Source organism: Bombus pascuorum, chromosome 15, assembly GCF_905332965.1.
Source record: "Bombus pascuorum chromosome 15, iyBomPasc1.1, whole genome shotgun sequence".
NCBI classification, from domain to species: Eukaryota; Metazoa; Arthropoda; class Insecta; order Hymenoptera; family Apidae; genus Bombus; species Bombus pascuorum.
Genome location: NC_083502.1, coordinates 6,056,264 through 6,078,360, shown reverse-complemented (window position 1 = coordinate 6,078,360; position 22,097 = coordinate 6,056,264). Strand labels below are relative to the sequence as shown.

At 36.8% G+C, this 22,097-nt stretch overlaps 2 protein-coding genes across 3 annotated transcripts in view; one reads left to right on the top strand and one right to left on the bottom strand.

Moving 5' to 3' along the window:
- Positions 1–103: 103 nt before the first annotated feature.
- LOC132914582 (activated Cdc42 kinase Ack-like) lies at positions 104–10,028 on the bottom strand. Its single transcript, XM_060973787.1, has 5 exons — positions 9,943–10,028; positions 9,622–9,830; positions 5,917–6,459; positions 2,060–5,191; positions 104–339 (listed from the first exon to the last, which is right to left on the bottom strand). Exons 3-5 carry the CDS (start codon positions 6,438–6,440, stop codon positions 240–242), a joined length of 3,756 nt encoding a protein of 1,251 aa, XP_060829770.1. The 5' UTR covers positions 6,441–6,459; positions 9,622–9,830; positions 9,943–10,028; the 3' UTR covers positions 104–239.
- Positions 10,029–13,592: 3,564 nt separating this feature from the next.
- Positions 13,593–22,097, top strand: part of LOC132914750 (neprilysin-1-like) — a 140,305-nt gene continuing 131,800 nt past the window's right edge. For both annotated transcript variants that reach the window (XM_060974113.1, XM_060974112.1), the window contains exons 1-4: positions 13,593–13,753; positions 14,340–15,091; positions 16,712–16,934; positions 18,897–18,935. In XM_060974113.1, the coding sequence (XP_060830096.1) occupies positions 14,984–15,091; positions 16,712–16,934; positions 18,897–18,935 (370 nt within the window). In that variant the 5' untranslated portion in view covers positions 13,593–13,753; positions 14,340–14,983. The remainder of the gene's footprint in view (positions 13,754–14,339; positions 15,092–16,711; positions 16,935–18,896; positions 18,936–22,097) is intronic.

Sequence of the window (22,097 nt, the reverse complement as noted above, 5' to 3'; positions counted from 1 at the left end):
TATTATAAATATTTGAATTTATGGAATTTGGAATTTTAGGCTGGCTTTACGTTTACGAGACACAGTATCATAGTCTTAAGAAGATGTCTTTTTCAGGAGACAATTAATTATACTCGGAGCCCGTAGCCTCGTTTTACGCATTGTATGGCTATCGTTTATAAATACATATACCTATATTTACTGCTATAGTTACTTTACAATATCTTCAATAAGAGCGCGCTCGCTTTTAATATCTGGCTTCATTTGACCTGATCTAACAAAAGGGAAGCCGCTAAATCTACATCGTATTCAGTCTGCTTCAGAGCACCCTCGCACTGTTGTCGATCTGCCAAGCCCAATCTGAAATTACAATAATTGATTGCGTCATTTTCGGAACGTTCAGCATCATTGCACAATTTGAAAACCCATGATATTTTATCCCAATAGGTTACTGAACAGGGAATCCATTAACATAGAAATTTTATCCAAAAAGGGCTTTTTGATTAATTTGTATAATCGAACTGCGCTTTTTAGCATTGTGGTTATGAGAAGAAATCCCAAGGTTTTACAGCACAATGATAAAGTCTTTCCTTGCCCACGGTAATCTTCTTTATGAGATTGAGATAAGCTATATTTATTTTGTGTCACCGAGTGGCCCTTAATGGATTGACTGAAATAGTATAATATAACAGAAAGGTTTCCATTTTTGCTTCGATATAATATACGTACACTGCTGCCCAAAAAATTGCAGCTGGTTTTTCAAATATGGCTGCAATAAATTTACAATATGGCTGCACTAAATTTGCAATATGGCTGCACTGAATTTACAATATGGCTGCACTAATTTACAATATGGCTGCACTAAATTTTCATAATACATAAATTTTTAATTACTAAAACACAATGATTTCAAACTTTTGATCTATAACCTATTAATCGTGAAACTTATACGATCAAGAACTTTCTGTGGATATTTATTTGGAGAAATTTCAGGAGATCTACAAATAGATAGCAATCAAAGCATTTCTTATATCTCATTCGATAAAGTTTCACTAATTCTACGATTGAACAAAAATCGAAAGTATCTCTTAAATGTAGTTGGAATATATACTCGAAAGAGTTTGACATCAACGTGATAATTGGTTAAAAAGTGAAAGGAATATTAAACAGTACTTTCTCATAGAAAAGATAGACGTGCAGAAATTCTAACTTTTCTTTTCGAAACGTTACGATCTGTTTGAATATACAGAATACCGGAAATTATGTAAATAACTCGATTAAAGAAACATATATAATTTTCACTTTATACGAATTAAATATAAGGAATCACATGCATAAAGTGGATTATGGATGACATTCAAGGAATAGAAGCTACTCTTATATCCAAGATGAATTAAAAAAGAAAACTGAGTCTGCCTTTAACCTACAAGACACTAAGACTGCTGACCACAAGCTACGTATAATGTTTCAATGTCTTGCTTTAGAATAACACGATATATAAATCCATGAGAAAACCATGAAACAAGGAGTTAAAGGAAGGAAAACGACAGATAAAATATTGCAATTTTACTAATACCAATTTCAGAAACCAAAAGATAATGAAAATTGTACTAACTTAACCCAAATTTAATTTAAAATTGACCCACGTCTAATTAACTCCTTGCCATACCATTAAACTCGGAAGAATCGAAAACCCAAACGTTTCGCCCGAATGGTCAGGGAAAGAGCCGAAGCGACGGGCACAGAGCGTCGGAACTTGAAACACGAGATCGTGCGACGGAGTGCGTAGATAGCCGCGCCCGTGTTTAAAAAAAAGACACCATTCGATATATTCATAGTTGACCGAGTGAGAGTCGTGATATTCACGTTTAACATGAAATTAGACCATGAGCCTGACTCGTGATATTCAGGTTTGGCTCAAAATTCTCATCGCGACTCGGGCTCAGAATAGTATGGCAAGGGGTTAAAATTTAATCCAAACCTAACCCAAGCCAGAAGATAATAAAAATTGTACAGATTCGAAAAATCGTTCAAATCGCAAAACCATCTAACCAATAATTCAAATTAATTTCAAACTTACCTAAAAAGGGACTCGATCTTCGCCTGTCTGTCTTTCAGGATTTGTTTGGCCGCTTGATTAGTGTCCCAGCCAGTTGCCTGTAGCGCGGTGAGTATTTCCTGTTGTGATGCGTCAGCTGCCTCTCTCTGCACCTTCATTACTTTGTTCGCTCGAAATTCATCGTTGAGGGACATGACCAGCTGTTGAGAGGCCGCGGTCAATGGGGGGCTGACACCAGAGGGGTACGCAGACGTGGAGGGGGCTAATTGAGTATTAACGACCGTCTCTGTCATCTGAGGAGGCAGACATCTCGTCGAGGATGCTTGCAGCGTCATGGCGCCCTCTTGAGGCTGGTTAGTGTGCGTGAGCTGGAGTAGATTGGGACTGTTAGCCAAATTGCTAGCTAAATTGGACTTTATTGCAGTCTGGCCTTGTCCAAGATCGTTTTGAACCGATTTCATTGGACTCCACGTTGCTGGAGGCGGAGGATTGTATACCGGAGGTTGCTTCAGGTGAGGACTAAAGTCACAGGGGTGACCTTGACCAAAAATATTCCTCGTAGACTGACCAGAACGAGCCTGGGAGCTGGCTGCAGCTCCCTCCAAGTAGTGACTATGACTTAGATTGCTGGCCGAATCACCTGCACCCGACGTACTAGCTGCATAATAGTTTCTTAGAATATTCTGCTGCACTGTCTTGTTATATAGCGTGTTAAACTCGTTTTGAGAGAGTTGGTCTAGATTTGGTACAGTCTGTTTCAACTCTGCGTACACTTGTTCCGAAAATACCACATTTGGAGGTTTTGAAACGTTACTGGAGTGTGCTTGATGAAGATCATTTTGAATCTGCGTTATCCCATGACTGCCGGTTGGTAATGTGGGATTTGGAAAGTGGCTAGCCTGGTTTGCCGTCGGTAGCGAGTTCTGTGCATGGTTAAAGGTTGGCTTGGACACATTGCTAGGAGCTATTTGCAACAGATTCAGATTACCCTGAGCAGTACCATAGGCACTATGCTGCTGAGCTTGAGACTGCTGCCAGATTTGACCCACCATCTGTTCTGTTGCTGTTTCTAAGCGTTGTTCGGGCTGCGACCTGGGAGGCTGCTGTATATTCGTACTCTTTGACGGCCACGAATTCTGAACCTTGCTAGGTAGATTGGTGCTTCTATAGTCCATCTGAGGAGACTTACGTTTGATAGTCTGAGGTGGAGGCCTTAATGCTGGAATTGTACTATCTTGTAATTTATTAACAGACGCATACGGATCAGACGAATCTGGATTCTGTTGGCTGGTGATCATGTTCTTGCTCGCTTCCTTTTCACCTAAATGCTTCTCCAGCTCAGCTAGGAAAGTAGGGTCCAACTTTTTAGGAGAAACGTTGCAAGAATTAATTGTTAGCTCATTCAAACTTTGGGCCAAGTCGTGATTCGATTTTGGTTTTGGAGGACTCTCGTTGGGAGCCACAGGTGGAGGAGGAGGCGCGTCGGAGCTTTGCAAGTTCCGACTAGAGACATTCACGTATGTCTGCGCTTCACTTTGCATATCCTCGGGCCAATTAGACCAATTCGCCATAGGTGGACTAGGCTTATCGATCTCGCTATAGTGATTCTGACTATATGCATTATTTTCCTCCGTGTCCACGTTCACGTTCAAATTGATACTATCATTTCTACTCTCCTTGCTCAGATTAAGGGAATAATGGTTCACATCTGAGCCAGACTCTGGTGTGAAATAATTTGTACTGTCCTGGCTGCTACCGCCAACGTCCTGATTTTGTACGTTTCCATATGTTTGTGTCTTGAAATACCTACTACTCACGTCGGAGGGAACATGACTGTAATATCTCGAATGAGGCAGCTTCATAAATACCGAGGAAGTATCGAACGGATCCGAATAAGCCGGGTCGATGTTGCCAGGGAAGTTGGCATAAGTTCGAGGATCCTCATCCTGCCAACTCGTTTGTTGTTGCCGTTCCAAATCGTCAATAGGCTCGTCAAGGATATTGACGACTCGTCGACAGGCAGTGTCCGATTGCGCTTCACTCGTGTTCACCATCTCCTCCGGGGACAGATCTATCAAACTGCCCTCCTGACTGCCACTAGGAACAGAGGCGTTCAACGTTTTCACAGGACTAGCTCCGATATCATTCTGTAATTTTGTATAATTAAACTGTTTTCGCGATCTTGGTGTACCGCAGTATTTATCCTTCACGAGACTATCTGGAGGAACAGTTACTCCAACGACGTCAGGTGGCTCCATAGGATTTCGAAGATACACGTCGTCGATGTAAATAGGACTACCCCAACTTTTACCAAAAGGTGCACCATGACCAGTATGGATAAAAGAATTCTCCAGTGGCTTACTGATGTCCTCACGCTGTTTTCGTCTCATAGGGTCGACAAAACAACGAGGGAAAAGCCCAATTTGAAAACTTCGCTGGTTCTGACCCTTCCACCAATAGTTCTCCGGCCGTCCGTCTAAAATGACTATCTGATCACCCTGCTCTATGGTCATTTTGCCAGCCATCGTGAAGTGACTGATCGCTTTCATCACAGTTGGCACCATTCCTGTGAGAGAAGATTTTAGAGAAGCAAAGGTTGGTCGTTCTGAAGGTTCCCGAGCCCAGCAGCGAAGCATTAATTGGTACATCTCTGGTGGTGTTGCTTCTGGTTCGTGTAATCGTTCACCATCCTTGTCTATTTTTCGAAGAATCTCTGATCCTTTTAAACCTATCCACGGCTCTTCACCAAACGTTAACATTTCCCACAATGTCACACCAAACATCCACACATCTGACGCGTGACTGAATTTACGCGCTTTTAAAGATTCTGGAGCACACCAAGGAAACGGCACTTTTTTATGTTCAGTCATCACATAACAGTCTTCTTGTTGCGGCAGTGCTCGCATTAGGCCGAAATCACCGATCTTCACTTTGTCCACTGAACTTAGAAGAACGTTCCTACAAGCTAAGTCGCGATGCAGAAAACGTTTCGCTTCTAAGTATGCCATACCCGTGACCACTTGCAAAGCGTAGTTACACAACGTTAATACTGAAATTTGACTGCACTGTTTTCGCAAATAATCGAGCAGGGCTCCCAGAGGGGCTAGTTCCGTCACCATCATCATCGGTTGTGATAACACCACTCCGTATAACCTGGAAAAAAATGTGTTTATTTAATTAATATTGTCAAATTATTTTACTTTATTGGTAGACTGTGAAATTTTATGCATTTATTAAAGATTTGTAGCGGCCCATGGTCGCAAAAGAAGTTCCAGGATTGAAGTACATGTATTGGCCACATGGCCCGCGAAACGGCATCCGAAGACAGGGCTTAAACGAATAAATTCTGGGGCTTACTGAAAAACCTATGGGCCTTCGAAGGGGAAATTTATTTTATTGCCTACGGGTTTTTCCATCCCCACCTCGGAAGGAAATTCTCTTTTTCGAGGAAAAGCTCGGGATAGTCGTTCATAGCCATTGATGGCATTTTATGGTAGTTCACGGTAGTTGTTGGTAGTCGCACGGTTAGTCATTTAGACGGATAGCCACGGTTGGTTGGTAGCGAGTCTGTATCGAGTTTATATCAATTCTGTATCGAGTTTATATCAATTCTGTATCGACATCGTCTGAGTTCGACGTGTATCATGTTACGATCTAAAACGACGCGCACTCGATATCGAAATAAACATTGTTTAAGTTAAACACGGGAGTACTTTAATAACACTCAACACGTCCTACACCTCAAATTTAATATATAAAATATTTCAAGTATAGCACTCATTATAAACAAATCTTTGTCTAGGTTTTATTTTTTAAATTATGTTTATAAAAACATTAATCTACATAAGAATCCACAGTCTATTTTCAAAGATATGTACCTAATGAGATTGTGATGATCCAATGTGTGCATCGCTTGAACTTCTGCCACAAAATCTTCAATAACATTTGGCTGAGTCAGAGCATCCGCCTTCAGAACTTTTACAGCAACTGGTAATATCCTACCAGAAGGAGAAGTCCATTGTCCACGTCTCACTACACCAAAACTACCATCACCCAGTTTATCAGACAGTGTCACATCTTTATCCTGAATCAGACATGTTAGCACTGAGGAACCTTCAACTGGTTGAGAAGATCTTTTATTGCTTTTTGTGCTACTCCCAGGCCTGATCTTGGTCATCAAGCTTTTCTTCCATTGTGTGGTTCTCTTTTTCTTCACTGCTTCTAGTAATCTTCTAATACCTGGCTTTCCTAATCCTATCTGTTCAAGATCTTCCGGTTGTACATGGTCAAAGTGGTGTAGTCGAGTGACTTGTAGGTCATCTCTTATTCTGGTAAAAAACTGTGAAAGTTGAACATCGTGCAACAGTTCTTGCAGCCATTCTGTACCCTCATCATCTGCCATGTTCAATTATTCTAGTACCCTGAAAGGAAGAAAAATGGATTATAGCGTTTGTTTATGTCAGTATACAAAGAATAAATAAACTCAAACATGAGACTGAATATAATTACCATAATTGGCACATAAAAAGGAAAGGAAAGAAACATAGTACAAGGAAATGATTTATTTATTCATAAATTACAATATTAATACAAGGATCAATTCAGTGGTAGGAGAAAAACAATTACTCAATAATGTTGAGTTAGTTTATTTTTATTTCCACACAATGGATACATATGAGACAATTAGTAACAGAGGCTTACGTAGGTATGTAGAATGATACAAATATGTTATTTATCATTCATTTTTGCCTCTCCCTGAACAGGAAATGAGATAATGTTTAGTCACAAGGAGAAGAGTTGTTGGCACATGCCATGCCATGCATTGCTTTGTGCGTACAAAAAAGCCTGGCATAAATAGTAGATCACACCAGACGTACCAGATTAGTACTTTTACGATGGTGAGCTTTCATGCAGGATAGGAAAGAATCTCAATCATGCAAGATGTATATTTTCTGTCTTTCTAAACTATTTTTAAAAATAATTCAAGGCTATGATAGGTCAGAAATAAAAACACTAGGACCCTCTTGCAAAATTATTTACTAATTGATATGTTATAAATTTCTATTGTAATCTTATATCGAATAGGACAATCAGCTGATACTTCTAAAATATTAATTACTTCATTACCAAATTTATTATCATTATACACATCGTTTTAAAAAGAATAACTTATAATATTTCATTAATAATATTAGTAAATGTACACAAAGGGTTCGTATAATTAATTTCAAAATAAAAATAAGAAGGAAGCATGCGTTTAAAGAAAACGCGAACCACAACAAATTAAAAAAAAAAGACTACGTGCGTCGATTAAAGTAGAAACATGTTAGATTCTCAAAGATAAGAAAAGAAAAAAATGAGATAAGTAGATATGGTCCTGAGGGGGTAAAAACATCGATTACCTTTCGATGGAGGAAAACAGTTTGGAGAGCAGTTAGATTTCCATTCCGCGAGCGCGTATGTTCGTCGGAACGTGAATCTGTTTACCGTCACTCGTTGCATGTGCAACGCGGGGAAATCCTATATGAAATTGGACAGCGGCGAAATTTGAGCGGAATCATCGCCACTCGAGCATCCTCGGCATTTTTCTCCCTCTCTGTTTCTCGCTGTCTCTCTCTCCCTCTCACTCTCTCTCTCTTGCCCCCTACCAGGCTGTTGTTGCACCGCGAACGAAACGCACACGATGAGATGCACGCACGATCAAAGAGGAAGGCGGTCAGAAAGCGGCGAAGAGCCCGCGACAACGTTCGCTTCGTCGGAATTCCGATTGCACGACGTCCAACAGACTTTCACCGTATGAATTTCTCACGCAGCTCATTGTTATGTACTCGACCGACTCCGTACGGTTTAACCTAAAACATGCACGCGATTTTTCCCACTTGGACCGAGACGATTTTTAAACGAAAAGATCGACACGAGTTTCGGTGCCCGCTGTATATCGTATACATCGTACTTCCTCTTATTTGACGGGTTTTCGAATTGAAATTCACGTTCGAAGAAGGAACGAGCAACCTATCTACCTGACAAAACACAGGGTCGCCTACTGCCATGGAACATGCAACGATGCAACGAAGTTCTCGTTGACGAGATGGCGCCATGTATCACGTTGCAGAAATCGATCCACTAAATTACACACCAGAATGTTTGATATTTTGATTGAGAAGTTTGCACGAGATTTTGTAAATGATTTTGGTTTGTAGAATTTGTAGAGAAGCGGAAGATTATTTGGAAATTTTGTGGAAATTTTTGGAAGCGAAGTTTACAGACACTTTGAGAGCAGGGAAAGTTACTAGAGAGAGCAGCGTGGTGCTATAACAACACGAAGGGCGCGCGAATGTTCAAATACTTGCGTTGATTATAGGGTATTTAATCTTATCTTAAAACTATTTTTGTTTTTCATTTACAGCGTGTGTAATATATTTTTGTAAATTTTCTTTCTTTTTAACTTTTATTTATACGATAGCAGGAGAATGGCAGAAATGTACAAACATGTTATTTTTCTATAATAAAAAATTACGTAATTTACGGATAGTGGCCTTTTAATTATTGTGAAGAAGGTTCGAGACTTTAAAAGGAAAGTATATAAATTAAATTTTAGTTTTGTTGAAAAATTAAACTTACAGCGTAAAGAATATAAAAATATGATATTGATGATTTTCATGAATATAATATAGTATAAAATTTGCAATAGGTAAATTATCACTGGAAATTATATTTTATTACTTTTAATGAATGATTTTTAATGAATATTATATATTTATTTTTGTTTATTGTAAACTTACCTCAATTAGCCATTATTTTAGTGTTTTAATATCAAGAGAAATTGGATAACTGGTATTACGTTATATTATTAGACTTTAATATTAACCCATTTTCTCAAGGAAAACTTGGACATATATACATCGATAGAGATAACAAACTTATCAGTAATAATGTGCGCAAAAGCATTGAGTAACATAGACTTCACGGAATATATTGAAGCTAAGACGCAAAACTCCTACTATTTCTAATGACAACAAAATTACAGATGTGAGAATTTTTAAAGATTTCAGTTCGTTCGAAGATTCGTTTTAGATCTGATTTGTTGTAATTTTATATCTGTGTAAGTCGAGAAGAAATTTTTTACTTTTGAAAGATATTGGTAGGATGTTTCAACAGGTTGTTTCAGAAACACTGCATGCAGAGGAGTATCCCTCTTTTAACGACACATCACAAACATCAGAATTGTTCAGAAAAAGAATGGGATAAGATAAGAATTACAATTAAAAGAATCAAAAATTATAATATGTTATCAAATTTTTATTGATCTAGCAAAAGTATCGAGGAGAAAAGTATTGTTAAGCGTGACGATAGTAATTAATTAATATAACAAATACAAGTGTGTGGCAATAATTTTAGTTAAAACCTAACTCCCTCGCTGTCTACATATAAAATTACATAATATCGTACAATACATCAACAAAAATATAATTCATGTAATAATAAATATTATTCGAATATTATTAATCGTTAATGTATTATCGTGCAATAAATACATTCAGAGGGACAAACAGAATGGATTAAAGTGGGGGAATAACACGTACGACATTTTTGACCCGAAGATCCGGTGCACGAGCCACGAATGGTAACAATGCTAATTACTAAGGTGATAATTATCGTTATTGTGTCACCCACCCACATCGGTCGTGTGCCATGAACGAGTCCCTCTCTCGCATTTTAACCATCAGACAAGTCGACCGCCTTTTGCGTATATCATAATGAATTCATGGCGCGTCCCGATGTTGCGTCACCCCTGTTCAATAATTCAAAAACAGGTTGCAAATTCGTTCCACCGTTTAAAAAACGTCTCAACGCCGCTCGCGTCTCTCTGCATGCAAGATGAAATCTTGCATACATTATTATACCTGTGTCTTTTTCACGCCGAACCTAACCTTATTTTGTGCCTCGCTGCAGCACGGGAACTTATTGTAACACCTTGAAACTTATTACAGCGCCTCGTAGCTTTAATGGAGTGAAATTTATAAGAATGGAATATACAAATCTGGAATGTTCGATTTTATTAATTAGAATTCTATTTTTATTAATTATATTTCACAATGTATTAGATATCAATCGTTTTATCGATACGAAAATAGTAAATTACATATTTGCGAGGGACTTGTATTTTAATTATTCATTTTAACGTAAAAAGAGAGAAAAAGAAAAATAAAGGGACAATAAAACGGTTGAATTAAATCGAAGAAATTTTTTATTCGGAATATTGATTGAAATAAACGTTTAATTCTTTTCATGAAAAATGAAATTTTTTACTGAAATTTAGTATGAAGTTATTAGATTGTAAATAGTTTGGAAATTATAGGCTCGTATATATGATTTCTTAAGATTACGATAATGACGTGAATTCACAATGACGGCGCATGCTTCATATCGACTTGTACCAGCAACAGCTTCGTGAAACGCAGTCACAGCCGCAGCAGCGACAGCAACAGAGAATGACCACATAAATGGAGAGACAAATAGAAACAATTTTGCTGGTAAGGCATCTCAAGAAGAATCTTTCAACAAATCTTCAAGCTTTTTTTCCAATTTATCGTACACGCAATTCTTAGTTTATTTCAATTATAATTGTCAGCCCCTTCGTCCGAATGAAACACTCGATTATTTTTAATGCGTTATTTTATTTCTACCTATTTCTTAATTTTACAATTCAAGCTGTCGTAAATATCATAAATTTCAATTCCCAATCTTTATTTTACGTTGATATTTTAGTCCTTTGTATAAATTATATTATCAATAACTTTTCAACTTTGAAAATAGTAACTTTTACAGTAGTTCGTCAGACGGAAAGAAAGACGTCGAATTGACCCTTTCAGTTCCACGAGCGAGTAAATCAAAGCCACGTCGTTGAAATCAAACACCATAAAATTCCACGCCCCAATTGGCACATTTCCTCTAAATGATTCCATTAAGAATGCTCCAGAAAACTACAAATTCATCGAACGAAACAAGTTTCCAGATATTCTCGATTCTCTGCAGCAAGTTCCTCAGCTATTTTAAGATCTCGCAAAGATGTATATATATTTTTTGAAAACGTTCAAAAACGTGCGTCGTGTCCGCGAAGAAAAGATAGAAAAGGTGCGCCGTCGATTCGCGCAGTCGCGCCGAAATTCCATCGGCAGTCCAACATTGACCGTCGTCCGTGTTCGCGTTTTTTTCCCGGCTTTCCGCCCGGAAAAATAGCCTACAAACGATAAGCCTGTTTATTTTTTAGAAAAAAAAAAAAAAATTGGAAAAGACCTAAAAATAGTTGCGCCGCCATTCGGAAAGGAAAGTACAAAGTTTATTTTCTATCGTCGAAATTTATTTGATAGAAATTACGAAATATACGAAAACTATCGTCAATTACGATAAAATTGTAAAATTAGTATTTTCGTGAAATTTCGAGATTCGACAATTTCGTAAAACAAGACAAATCTGGCAGTTGGAAAAAATTTGTTGTTGTTGTTCAACAACGGTTGTTGCTGTTTGCCTTCTACGCAATTTGAGGCGGATATTTCGAAATGTGTAAATTAATTTGTTCGTTATCGTGTTTAATGGACATCGAAGTGTTGATTGGTGCTTGGACAACGCGTTGAATTCGCGATGCCGCTTGTTGCATCATGATATCGTGTAAACAATTGGAAATGCTCGCGAGAGTGGCACTCGGCATGCCACCCTCCCGTTCAGCTGCTTGAATTTCACAGTGCAGGCACTTTGGAACGTTTTCGACGACTAACCACTTGACACACACACAGAGTATGGTTGAGAGGTTAAATTCAGGTGAAAAAACAACCTTTTTTGCTATAATATACGTACGTACGTATGTACGTTATTACAGTTTATTAATAATTCGTTTAATATGAAAGTGGAGAGAGTTCTCGTCGATTTACAATCATCGTAATTCAATATACAGTATTAATTTTAATATGATATTAATTAAGAGTGATATAAAATATGAATGAATATTTTTTTTATATGAGTGTTTTTCAGAAAATTCGATTTCACGAGCCCCTTTTTATAAATTTAATAATAAATAATTATCATCCAAAAAATTCTCTTCGTTATTTTCCGTATTATCCTTTTACTATTTTTTTTCTCTCTTTACAAAAATGAGATCGAACGGATCAGACTATAATTAGTATGGCTCAGAATCTTTAAAATAGATCTCGGAATTTTTTGCAAAAAAGATATTTTAAATCTAACAAATTTAATCTTAAATGTAATAAATACACCCTCTCTAATTATTCGGTTAATTTTACGTCGAAAATGAAAGTACGTGAACGAGGATATTAATTACATATTTATTATTTTGCAAATAAAATATTTGCGGCGTAAAATTTCCCAGCTTGTTCAACCACTTAACTGGAAGCGCAACCGCGCCTCCAATTTAGGGGGGTAAAGTGCATCGCAAATATTCATCAATAACGCGGTTAACCTGATCAACCGCTTGTTGAATGCATCTTGAATTAGCAAGTAGCTTTTAACACTATTTGGCACGCGACATCTCTCTCATTTTGTTTTCGATAAACCCGGATAATTTAAAAATTTAATCAAACCATTTTTGATACACTGTACAGGACTATAAATGGAAAATTATTCTGTAAAAATGTAAAAATTACCAAACAGAATTTTTAATTCCAAAAATATTAAACAAATCATTATTATGTTTCAAGTAAAAACTTATAATAAATATATCTACATAATTTTAAAATAACAAAGAAGTATGTCGCTCTTAGATTGTTTCAGTGAGATGAGTATGGCTACCGAAGAGTTGTATTAGACAAAAGAGCCATAGATTCGAGAGGGTTTAACAGTTGAACAAACCTGTCATTCCATAGGTTTTTTCGAATTAAAATTTTATTAGGTATTATTTATATTAGGTATTATTATATTAGGTATTATTTTATTAGGTATTATTTATATTATATATATATAGGTATGGTATAGGTATTATTTACCTATACCAGATTTTTCGAGATTCGTAATACATTTTTGATACTCCAAAGAGTTTTCTTCTTTTTTATGAATTTCTATATTTTTTTATGAATTTATATTTCGCTTGAAAATAAAATATAATACTCTTTCTCGTATAAATCGACACTAGAAAGAGACAAGGACAGGGAGAAGGAAGAAAAACAGAAAATACTAAAATACTCGCGAGATTCTTAGGCTACTCTAAAATAACCATACTTCGTATCACATGAATTGCTATAAACTAGATTTATTAATAGAAAAACCGAGACATCGATCGATGCTAAAGCTGCACGGACAGCATCTTTATTTTGCAACTAACTTCGAATTAATTATTCATATATTAGCACCCACCTCGATATCCTCGTTAACAAAACTGTCCAAACTATTTCTTATACGATTATTAGTATAAAAAAAAATAATTTTGATTATTAAAAAAAAAGAAAAGAAGATTGTCAGTATAGTTTAAATGAGCATTAAGCAATTACATTTATACCAACAAATTTGTTATTTATTTACAGACTATTTTATCGAGAGGTGAACGTCATTTTCTGTAAGGGAACCGAAGAAAATTGGCAACGCGAAAATGTCCCGAACGATGGGTAGGGAAGGGGGGTGGAACGTGGAGGAGGGTGAATTTGTGGAGCAAGCGAACGACGATGTCGATGTACGCACCCCTCTGATCACCGATCCGTGTCACCCCAGGTAAAACGGTTGCAGATACTTGAGAAACATTGATACCACGTTCCATGGACGATTACTTGAATATCGAATAAAAACGGCTACCATTTCATTGATACAGTAGAATGGGGTGTAATTAGATTTATCAATTTTTGTTGGTTTTATTATTACAAGTAATATATATATCTGTACTGTTTTCTTAAAAACTTTTTTTTTATGTTTCTATATATTGTTATATATAACGTGGACTGAAAATCATTTTTTAAATAAATAGACGATATTAATAGAGACTATCAGTTAGAAATTATCACACGAATTACCCATCACAAATCAACAAGTAGAACTCAAAATAATAAGAATAACAAATAATGAGCATTCAGGAATCTGATTAATCGCGAAACTACCAGAAAAATCAATAAAATGAAGAATTACAAATTCTACAGATTTGTCATAAAAGTGAAACCAAAGTAGGCAAAGTTAGAGACAAGAGGGCAATTAGACAATGATGAAAACTATCTATTACAAGTAGCATAGGAACCATAACCTATAACGAAAACCATACATATCGAAAACCATCGAAAACTAAGAAGAAATCCTATAAACTCCTCAGAAAAGGCGACGGTGTGCCCAGAATCCCCACCCTTGTCGCCTGACTCTCGTTGTAAACAAAATCGAGGGTTGAGGGTGAGGAAGAGGGCGAGTGGAGGGGGCAGGTACAACGGAGGTGGTGCGAGAGTGCTAGGTGTCGGTGGTACTCGTCAGTAGCACAGCGGTCACAGATCCTTTCGGAACAGAAAAGCTGTCCGACCTGAGCCAACCAACTGATCCTTGTCTTTGTCATCCTGACGATGGACTGGCGATCGACCGTCGACATATTCATCGATCAAAACCAATAAACGAAACAAGACATCGTCGTTCAAGATCTTGCTCTCCATCGGTCGATAGGAAATAGGGAAAATTGCACGATCGTAAAGTAATACCCCAAAAGTGTATACAAGAGTCTGATAAAGTGATCGATCGTCAGCCTTCTCTGTTTTGAGTGTTGAATACAAAGATAAACAAGTTGAAACAATAAAGAAGGTTTAAAAGGGTGGTCGTTGAGCAACGATCAATGGTCGATTGGCTGCGGCGGATCGAGAGCAGCCGCGATGCCAACGTTACACCGGTCGTTGACACAGATAGTCGCTTGAAATTCGGTTCAGTGTCCAGCTACTGCAGTTGATCCAGGGATTCGGTAGCACGGGTAGAGGGAGGATGAAGGCTGAAAGCAACAACGGATACCTGAAGGCGAGCGTGATCGTCGAGCAGAATGAGATAACCGGAGGTTCCGGCCAGGAGACGTCTACCACCAGTCACCTTCAGGTAAGAAATTTTCATTACTTAGGGGTTAGAAGTAGTTTTTTTTTTTTTTTTAATCGTTTATTTTGCCAAGATTTGTTTTTTTTTTTTATACATTTTTGAGATTCACAATAAACAATGAATTTGAGTATAGTGTGTTAGGCAAAAGTACTGATACGCGTCGGTACGGCGTAGCCATGCTATATTATGTGACGTGGTTTTTCGGTTTTTGTGTTTATTTTTGTCCTGAAACTTGGCCGCAAAACAGGACTCTTCGGTGGGGTTAGAAGTAGTAATTTGGTAAAAATGATTTATTATTCGTCCTTTCGACTGTTTATTCGTTGGGTTAATATTTTGTGGTTTAGAATGCTAATTTGTGGGATTAATGTTTCGTAGGTTTATGTTGTTTATTTATTTCATCGATGTCGTTAATTTCTTGAGAATGCAAGGGTTTGGATTTGTTAATTATCTTGAAAGAGGATATTTTGATACAAGCGTGGCGCCAATGGAGCCATAAATTAACGAATACACAGAGTATCCTAACCTTCCCTGATTCCGCACGTGTATCATTCAGGTATACCATCCTCGGTGAAACCATAAATTAGCAAATCCACAGATATCCTAACCTTTCCTAATCCCAGATATGTATCACTCAGCTATATTGCCATCGCTTTTATTCCTCTATAAAAATCCATCCTACCAATAACCTTAGCTATTTATTCTTTTATATTTGTCAATGGCAGTATCAATGTATTTGTTGCGTTTAAATATATGGTCTAGTACAATCTTTATAAGAATTCTTATTATTTATTAGAATCATGAATGGAATAATAATTGGTAACGAAGTGGGTGGTGGCGAGGATGTTTTGTAAAGCGAAATTGACGAGGTTCTTTGGGACGACGGTTCCTTTATGAGAGAGTTCGAAACGTGAGAAAGAGAATCTTAAGGCGCGATTTTCAATGGCAGTTTATTATAAGGGTTCTTTAATGTTCAATAAAATCTCATTGCGTGAATTAAACGAAAAACTTCCCTTTACAGAGTATAAATAAATATTCTTTCCAAAAGGATTTCAAATGCTTTGAAATTACTAAAAAGACAGATGTAAATATTTTTTAAAAAATTACAAAGCTTCCATGTCAATAAAGAGTAACACTCGAACACGCCTAAAATATTTCTCAAATTTCCAAATTCTTAAAAAGTTGCCAAGTTTCCAAATACATAAAAGATATAACTTAGAAAAAACGAAGCTGGCACCCCGCTGGGGGTAGCCACCCACATGCTATATTTATTTTTATTTTATTTTTTTTCACCAATAAGATATAACACTTTACCAAATGTCCACAAGGACAAATTGTAAAAAAACCAAAATAAAAAAGAAAGTTTCCAAATTGTCAGAAGAAGAAATCCAAGTATTTCTAAAAGATTCGCCGAGCTTCCAAAATCTCACAAAAATATCTTTACCAAAAGATTCCCTCGAACAGCCTTACATTCTTCTTTAGGATAGTTTTATTTTTATACCATCCCTATACCATAATCACAGTGTCATCAATCTTCGTGTCACATCTACACAAAGAAAGGAAAAGCAAAATTTCCTACGACTCGTAAATCATAAATAGAGGCGTCTAACATCTTTTCCATCGCAGGTGACTTATGGTCCCCGTGGAAACACTACGACGACGGTTCTGCAGCATTCAGGAAACAATCGGAAGCCTCTCGGAATAACGCGCGCGACGTCGATCAGACGAAGAGGGCCAGCCAACAGGCAGCAATTGCTCGGTGTGCTCGCCGTCACTCTTCTTGCCTCTTGTCTCTTCATTCTACTGCTGTTGGCGTTGAACACGAGCCGCGAATGCGTGCAAGAGCCCCGTAAGTCGAATTAGCCCTAAATGACACGATTAGTTCCGATGGCAGTGATTAATTAAGCGGCTGACAACGGCCAGCTCCACTGTCATACGTCGTCTCCGCGTGGATTTAGGTGTGAAGCGCGTTGACGTGGGATCTAGGTGTCGAAGAATAGCAATACGAGTCTATTGAGTTGATCCGAAGATTGCACGTAGAATTAGAGTGAGTTAGCGTTTGATCGAGCGCGACGGAGAACGAGTTAGGGTAGATAGTGGCATAGAGTGCGCTAGTGTAGTGGCTAGATGTTGCAATATATTGGTTTTAAGCTGTTCTTGGTAGATTGATCCGGAATTAAAATTAGTTACATTGGTGTTAAAATGGTTGGGTTAGTGTTACACAGAGGATTCAAGCGAAATTGATGAGAGTTTACACTAGGTATTTTTTTAGTTTAGCGTAACAGAGATATTATATTTGGTATATCTTATTTTAGTATAAAAATTGAACATGGAGTTATGTATGAAAATAGCTTAATGTGTATATTTAAAAATGGTTCGAAATAGGTTAGATGTTAATATATAGACGTAGGTTTAAATGGCGGGATATAGATATGACGTCGTATATCGAAGTGTAATATATTCTAGAAAAGTATAAATCTTTTTTTGAAAACAACGTAAAACAGAAATACAGTGCGTCAAAGCACAAAGAACAAAGTCTTAGGAGCTTTCATTGAAAAGTTTGTACTGTTTTCGCATAAGTCTCTTTGCAATCTTGACTGCCACAAGAATTTCTTTCTGCAGAGTTTAATTACAAGTTGATGAGATACTTTTAAAAGAAGATTGCGGAAAAGAGCGCGTCCTCGCGTGAAATTACTCGAGGAAACTATTTTTCCCCTTTATTATACAAAGAGAGTAAATCTTACATCTAATAACAAAAGTTTCTTTTTCAACAACAGAGCCACATCAGGCGTTTCGTTACTAGAATTCTCTAGTGGATTGCAATTAATTACAGTTCTCTTCGCTTTAATAAATAAATAACGATAACAATTCTTGACCAAATTTTGATTATAGTAATTCGTACAAATATTGGATTGGAAAGTAAATATCACTTAGTTGCCAACCTAATAAATAGTAAAGAATTAATAAAATTCCCCATTATGGTGCAAACAATAATATAAGCAAGAGAGACAGTAATATGAAAGAAAAAACGGATCTAAGATATATGGTGTCATTGGAAAAATTCAATTTTCTTTTGCTTTGCATAATTTCCACGACAATTGTTCAGTATCTTACAAAGATATTTCCATATAGTGATTTATCGATAAATACTATTGTAGAGATATCTCGAGTAATTTCACGATAAATGTTGCTTTGATATCTGCAATCTATAACCACGATTACACACGCAGAGGAAAGAAAATTACGTAGAAAGGAGAAACAGCAAATGGCTTTCAACGTTCAACAGTTCGTGTCAGAAGAGAACATCAATCAACTGAATCGAATCGAGTCGAGGTTATCAGGTTCTACTCGAAAAGGCCTGTGTTACCTCATAGCCACTGATAGAATTAATCACTTTAATGACATCTATGAACGTTGGATTAAAAAACGGTTCGAAAAAATATTTTTTTTATATATACATAATAATACTTTCCTCTAATAAATGATTTATTACAGACCATTGCAAACATTAAGCATTACTTAATCATTTCCAGCGTTTGTGATAAAATGAAATATTATAGTGATTTCTTAGTAGCATCAAATTTTATTTTATTAAATTTTATGGAAGTTTATGCAGGCAAAAAATTGTTTCTTCTTGTCGAGTCTGTATTAATGACATGGAAAATTGCACATCTGTGCACATGATTCTCACTGAATTATTTACATTTTGATAGGAGTAAACAACTTTTATTGTATATCCCTTAGAACGAGATTAAATTTTGGACGCTTGTGACGATAGTGGTTAGTTGGACGTATATTCTCTTTGTTACAGGTCCAAACATTTGCATGACAGAGGAATGCGTGACAACAGGTAATGACAAAATTTGAATAAAACTATTTTCCACAAATTCTTCTTTACGTTGCAAACACGATAGAAAATCCCATGAACGCCAGGCCGCGGAAAAATTCTCCGGATAATTAAAAACAAAAGAAGAGATAATTGGAAAAAACCAGATATTAAATACCAGATTAAGCCAGTATCCAAATATTGGTTATTCGTAGAGTTTCCAGATTTTTTTTCAAACATTTGCATGACAGAGGAACGCGTCAGGACAGGTAATGTCAAAATTTGAGTAACACGATTTTCCAAAAATTCTTCTTTACGTTGCAAACAAGCCACAGAAAAATTCTGCGGATAATTAAAGAGCAAAAGAAGAGATAATTGGAAACAACCAGATATTAAATACCAGATTAAGCCAGTATCCAAATATTGGTTATTCATAGAGTTTCCAGATTTTTTTCAAACATTTGCATGACAGAGGAACGCGTCAGGGCAGGTAATGTCAAAATTTGAGTAACACGATTTTCCAAAAATTCTTCTTTACGTTGCAAACAAGCCACAGAAAAATTCTGCGGATAATTAAAGAGCAAAAGAAGAGATAATTGGAAAAAACCAGATATTAAAGACCAGATTAAGCCAGATATTAAGCCAGTATCCAAATATTAGTAATATTCATAGAGCCCGAAGATTTTTTCCAAACATTCATATCCAACGCAATTAACGTAGAATCGGGATGACGATCAACCGGATATCGAGGCAATTTCTACGGAAAAAAGAACGAGGGGGAATCGGGTATTCGATCATAGACAGGGCGAAATATCACCAGCCAATATCCGAGCGGAGGTAAATGAAATCAGATCAGTGAGAACTGATTGGTGGTCGGTAGGAATTGTGTTTGTCCCGCGACAAACGCGTGCTCCTCTCGCACACGGCTACAAATCGGATTAAGCATTCCCAATGGAATTGCCTGCTGACCGAGAGGTTGGCCTGCGATTGCATTTTCATTTGTCGGGAAATCCTCTATCCGACCCGCTGAAGATACGGCATCGTGCGGTTTAATTGCAGTGGAAACGCGGCCAATCCCAGAACAAGCGGCCACATTCCTGATTACTTATTTATTCGCAGCAACAGAGGAAGGCAGAGCGAATTTTCGTTTATTTACCAGCCGAATAAATCACCCTGATCGCGCCAGAAATCACTCGATTTATTCGATCCGTTTGTTCGTATAAAATTAATCAGCGAATTATATGCACCCTGAATTCAGTTGATTATTGTTTTCTTTTTTCTTTTTTTTTATAAGACGTAGGCTGTAGGAAACGGTTTTAGTATTTTTTTACGGATAATACGATGATTTAAATAGATTCTTTTTTCTAATTTATCATGGTTTTTTTTATTTAGCGACGACCATGATAAATCTGAGAAATCGATTCGTCTTCTCATTTATTAGAAATTAATTGAAGATTTATGGGGATTATTAATTATCCCGTATAATAAAATGGCGACCCGTTTTAATTAACAAAGTTTCCTCCCGCAAACAATTCGGAATTAGATTAAAAAAATAGGAGAAGACAAGCGAACGATCTCTCACGGTGATTAAAATTTCGAGAATCAGAAGATAGCTTTCGTACGAGATATAATCCAATTCTTTTTTAATATTTCACAATTATCGTGTCTCCGCGCCACGGGTTGGTAACGAAGTGGTTCGTAGTGCTTGGTCCCTGTGAACAGAGAGAAAAAAAAAAGAAGGAAAAGGGAGAAAAAAGTTGCTCGACCTGAATTTAAAATTGCTTAAAAAACAGCAGCCTCTTCGCCAACTACGAGTGTTTAAAGAGTCTGAGCTTGCGTGTTTGTTGAACGTAATTAGGAAAACATTTCCCGACTGTAGGTTTTTATTCGCGTGCATGTTAATTATAGCTGGCCTGAGGTTGCTTGTGCAAATGCAAGTCTTTCGCAAGTAAATTTGCAATAAAGCGGAACTTTGCATTAAAGCACTTCCAAAAATGCGATTATTTTGAAATATTTCTAACGCGTAACAAACCCTTTACTTACTAACATCGAAAATAACATAGTAATTTTTACAGTACCCAAAAAATACCGTTTATTTTTTATAATAATTACCTTAATAGTATAAGGTTAATTAATCCTTGGTATTCGATATCAAATTGCCCTAGAGCGGAGTTATTACTCGTTAGTGATAGTTTATCGGAAGTGCAATCAATCCTGAGATCACGGTTGGCCTCGTTAAATCTTCCTCACTCGATTGATCGTATATTCATCGACCGTAAAATTACCCCTTTCGATTAAACGATTCGTATTACACCTTTAAACGTCGACGAGCAATATTACGAACTAGGAACAAGTACTTTCGTCTCTAGAACGTGTATGTTCTATGGTTTATTTATCTCACAAACTTAACAAAATCTGGCACCTGTGAGTAGAAAAAATGGGAAGTATGAAGTAAAAAATAAGTAAAGTAAATAAGGAAGTAAAAAATGGGAAAAAAGGTTAGTATATACGTATAATGGCGCAACATACGCGTCACAAATATATCGTAGTTATATGAAACGACGTGTACGTACATACGCGTTATCGGTTATTAACGAAGAAAATTTTTTCGGAAGAAAAATCTTCCATTAAAATAATTCATTGTTACAGCGATGTATTATAAAAAAAACATATGTATACCTACAGTGAACGGTTTCTAATTTTCGCGAAATAGACGCGAACGCGTCAAATGGCGTGAAAAAGATCGTACATGTAGCAGATATAGGTTAGAAAGTCGCGGCACCAACCTGTTGACAGAAAATGAGATTGCGCAGAACGATTTTATGGCAAAATGATCGCTCACCTACACGTTTAATCTCGAGTTCTCTCGCGTTTACTTTTATATTCTTCGTTTTTTCCCCTTTTTTGTTTTTAACGCTTTCATCTTGTTACCTTTGACGCGTCTCGTTCGTAGCCATCGCTGGAATTCAATTTCCTGCCCGTGACAGAACAATTTGACGTTCTTGCGCAAAGATACTGCAGCCGATATCAGCTTCAGAATTTAATATCAACGTGTTCGTCGATATGACCGCGCGTAAACGCGTGACTACGAAAATTTCGATGAATTTTCTCTCTTGAAAACAAAATTCCACGTCCCTTGGATAGAAATTTTCTCTGTGAAAAATTCTACACGTGGAGTATAAAAAT

Coding starts and splice junctions, on each gene's coding strand:
- LOC132914582 (XM_060973787.1), bottom strand. CDS start 6,440: ATGGCAGATGATGAGGGTACAGAATGGCTGCAAGAACTGTTGCACGAT. Junction 5,192..5,916: donor GATCATCACAATCTCATTAG/GTACATATCTTT, acceptor ATTTTTTTCCAG/GTTATACGGAGTGGTGTTAT. Junction 340..2,059: donor AAGATCGAGTCCCTTTTTAG/GTAAGTTTGAAA, acceptor TTGTAATTTCAG/ATTGGGCTTGGCAGATCGAC.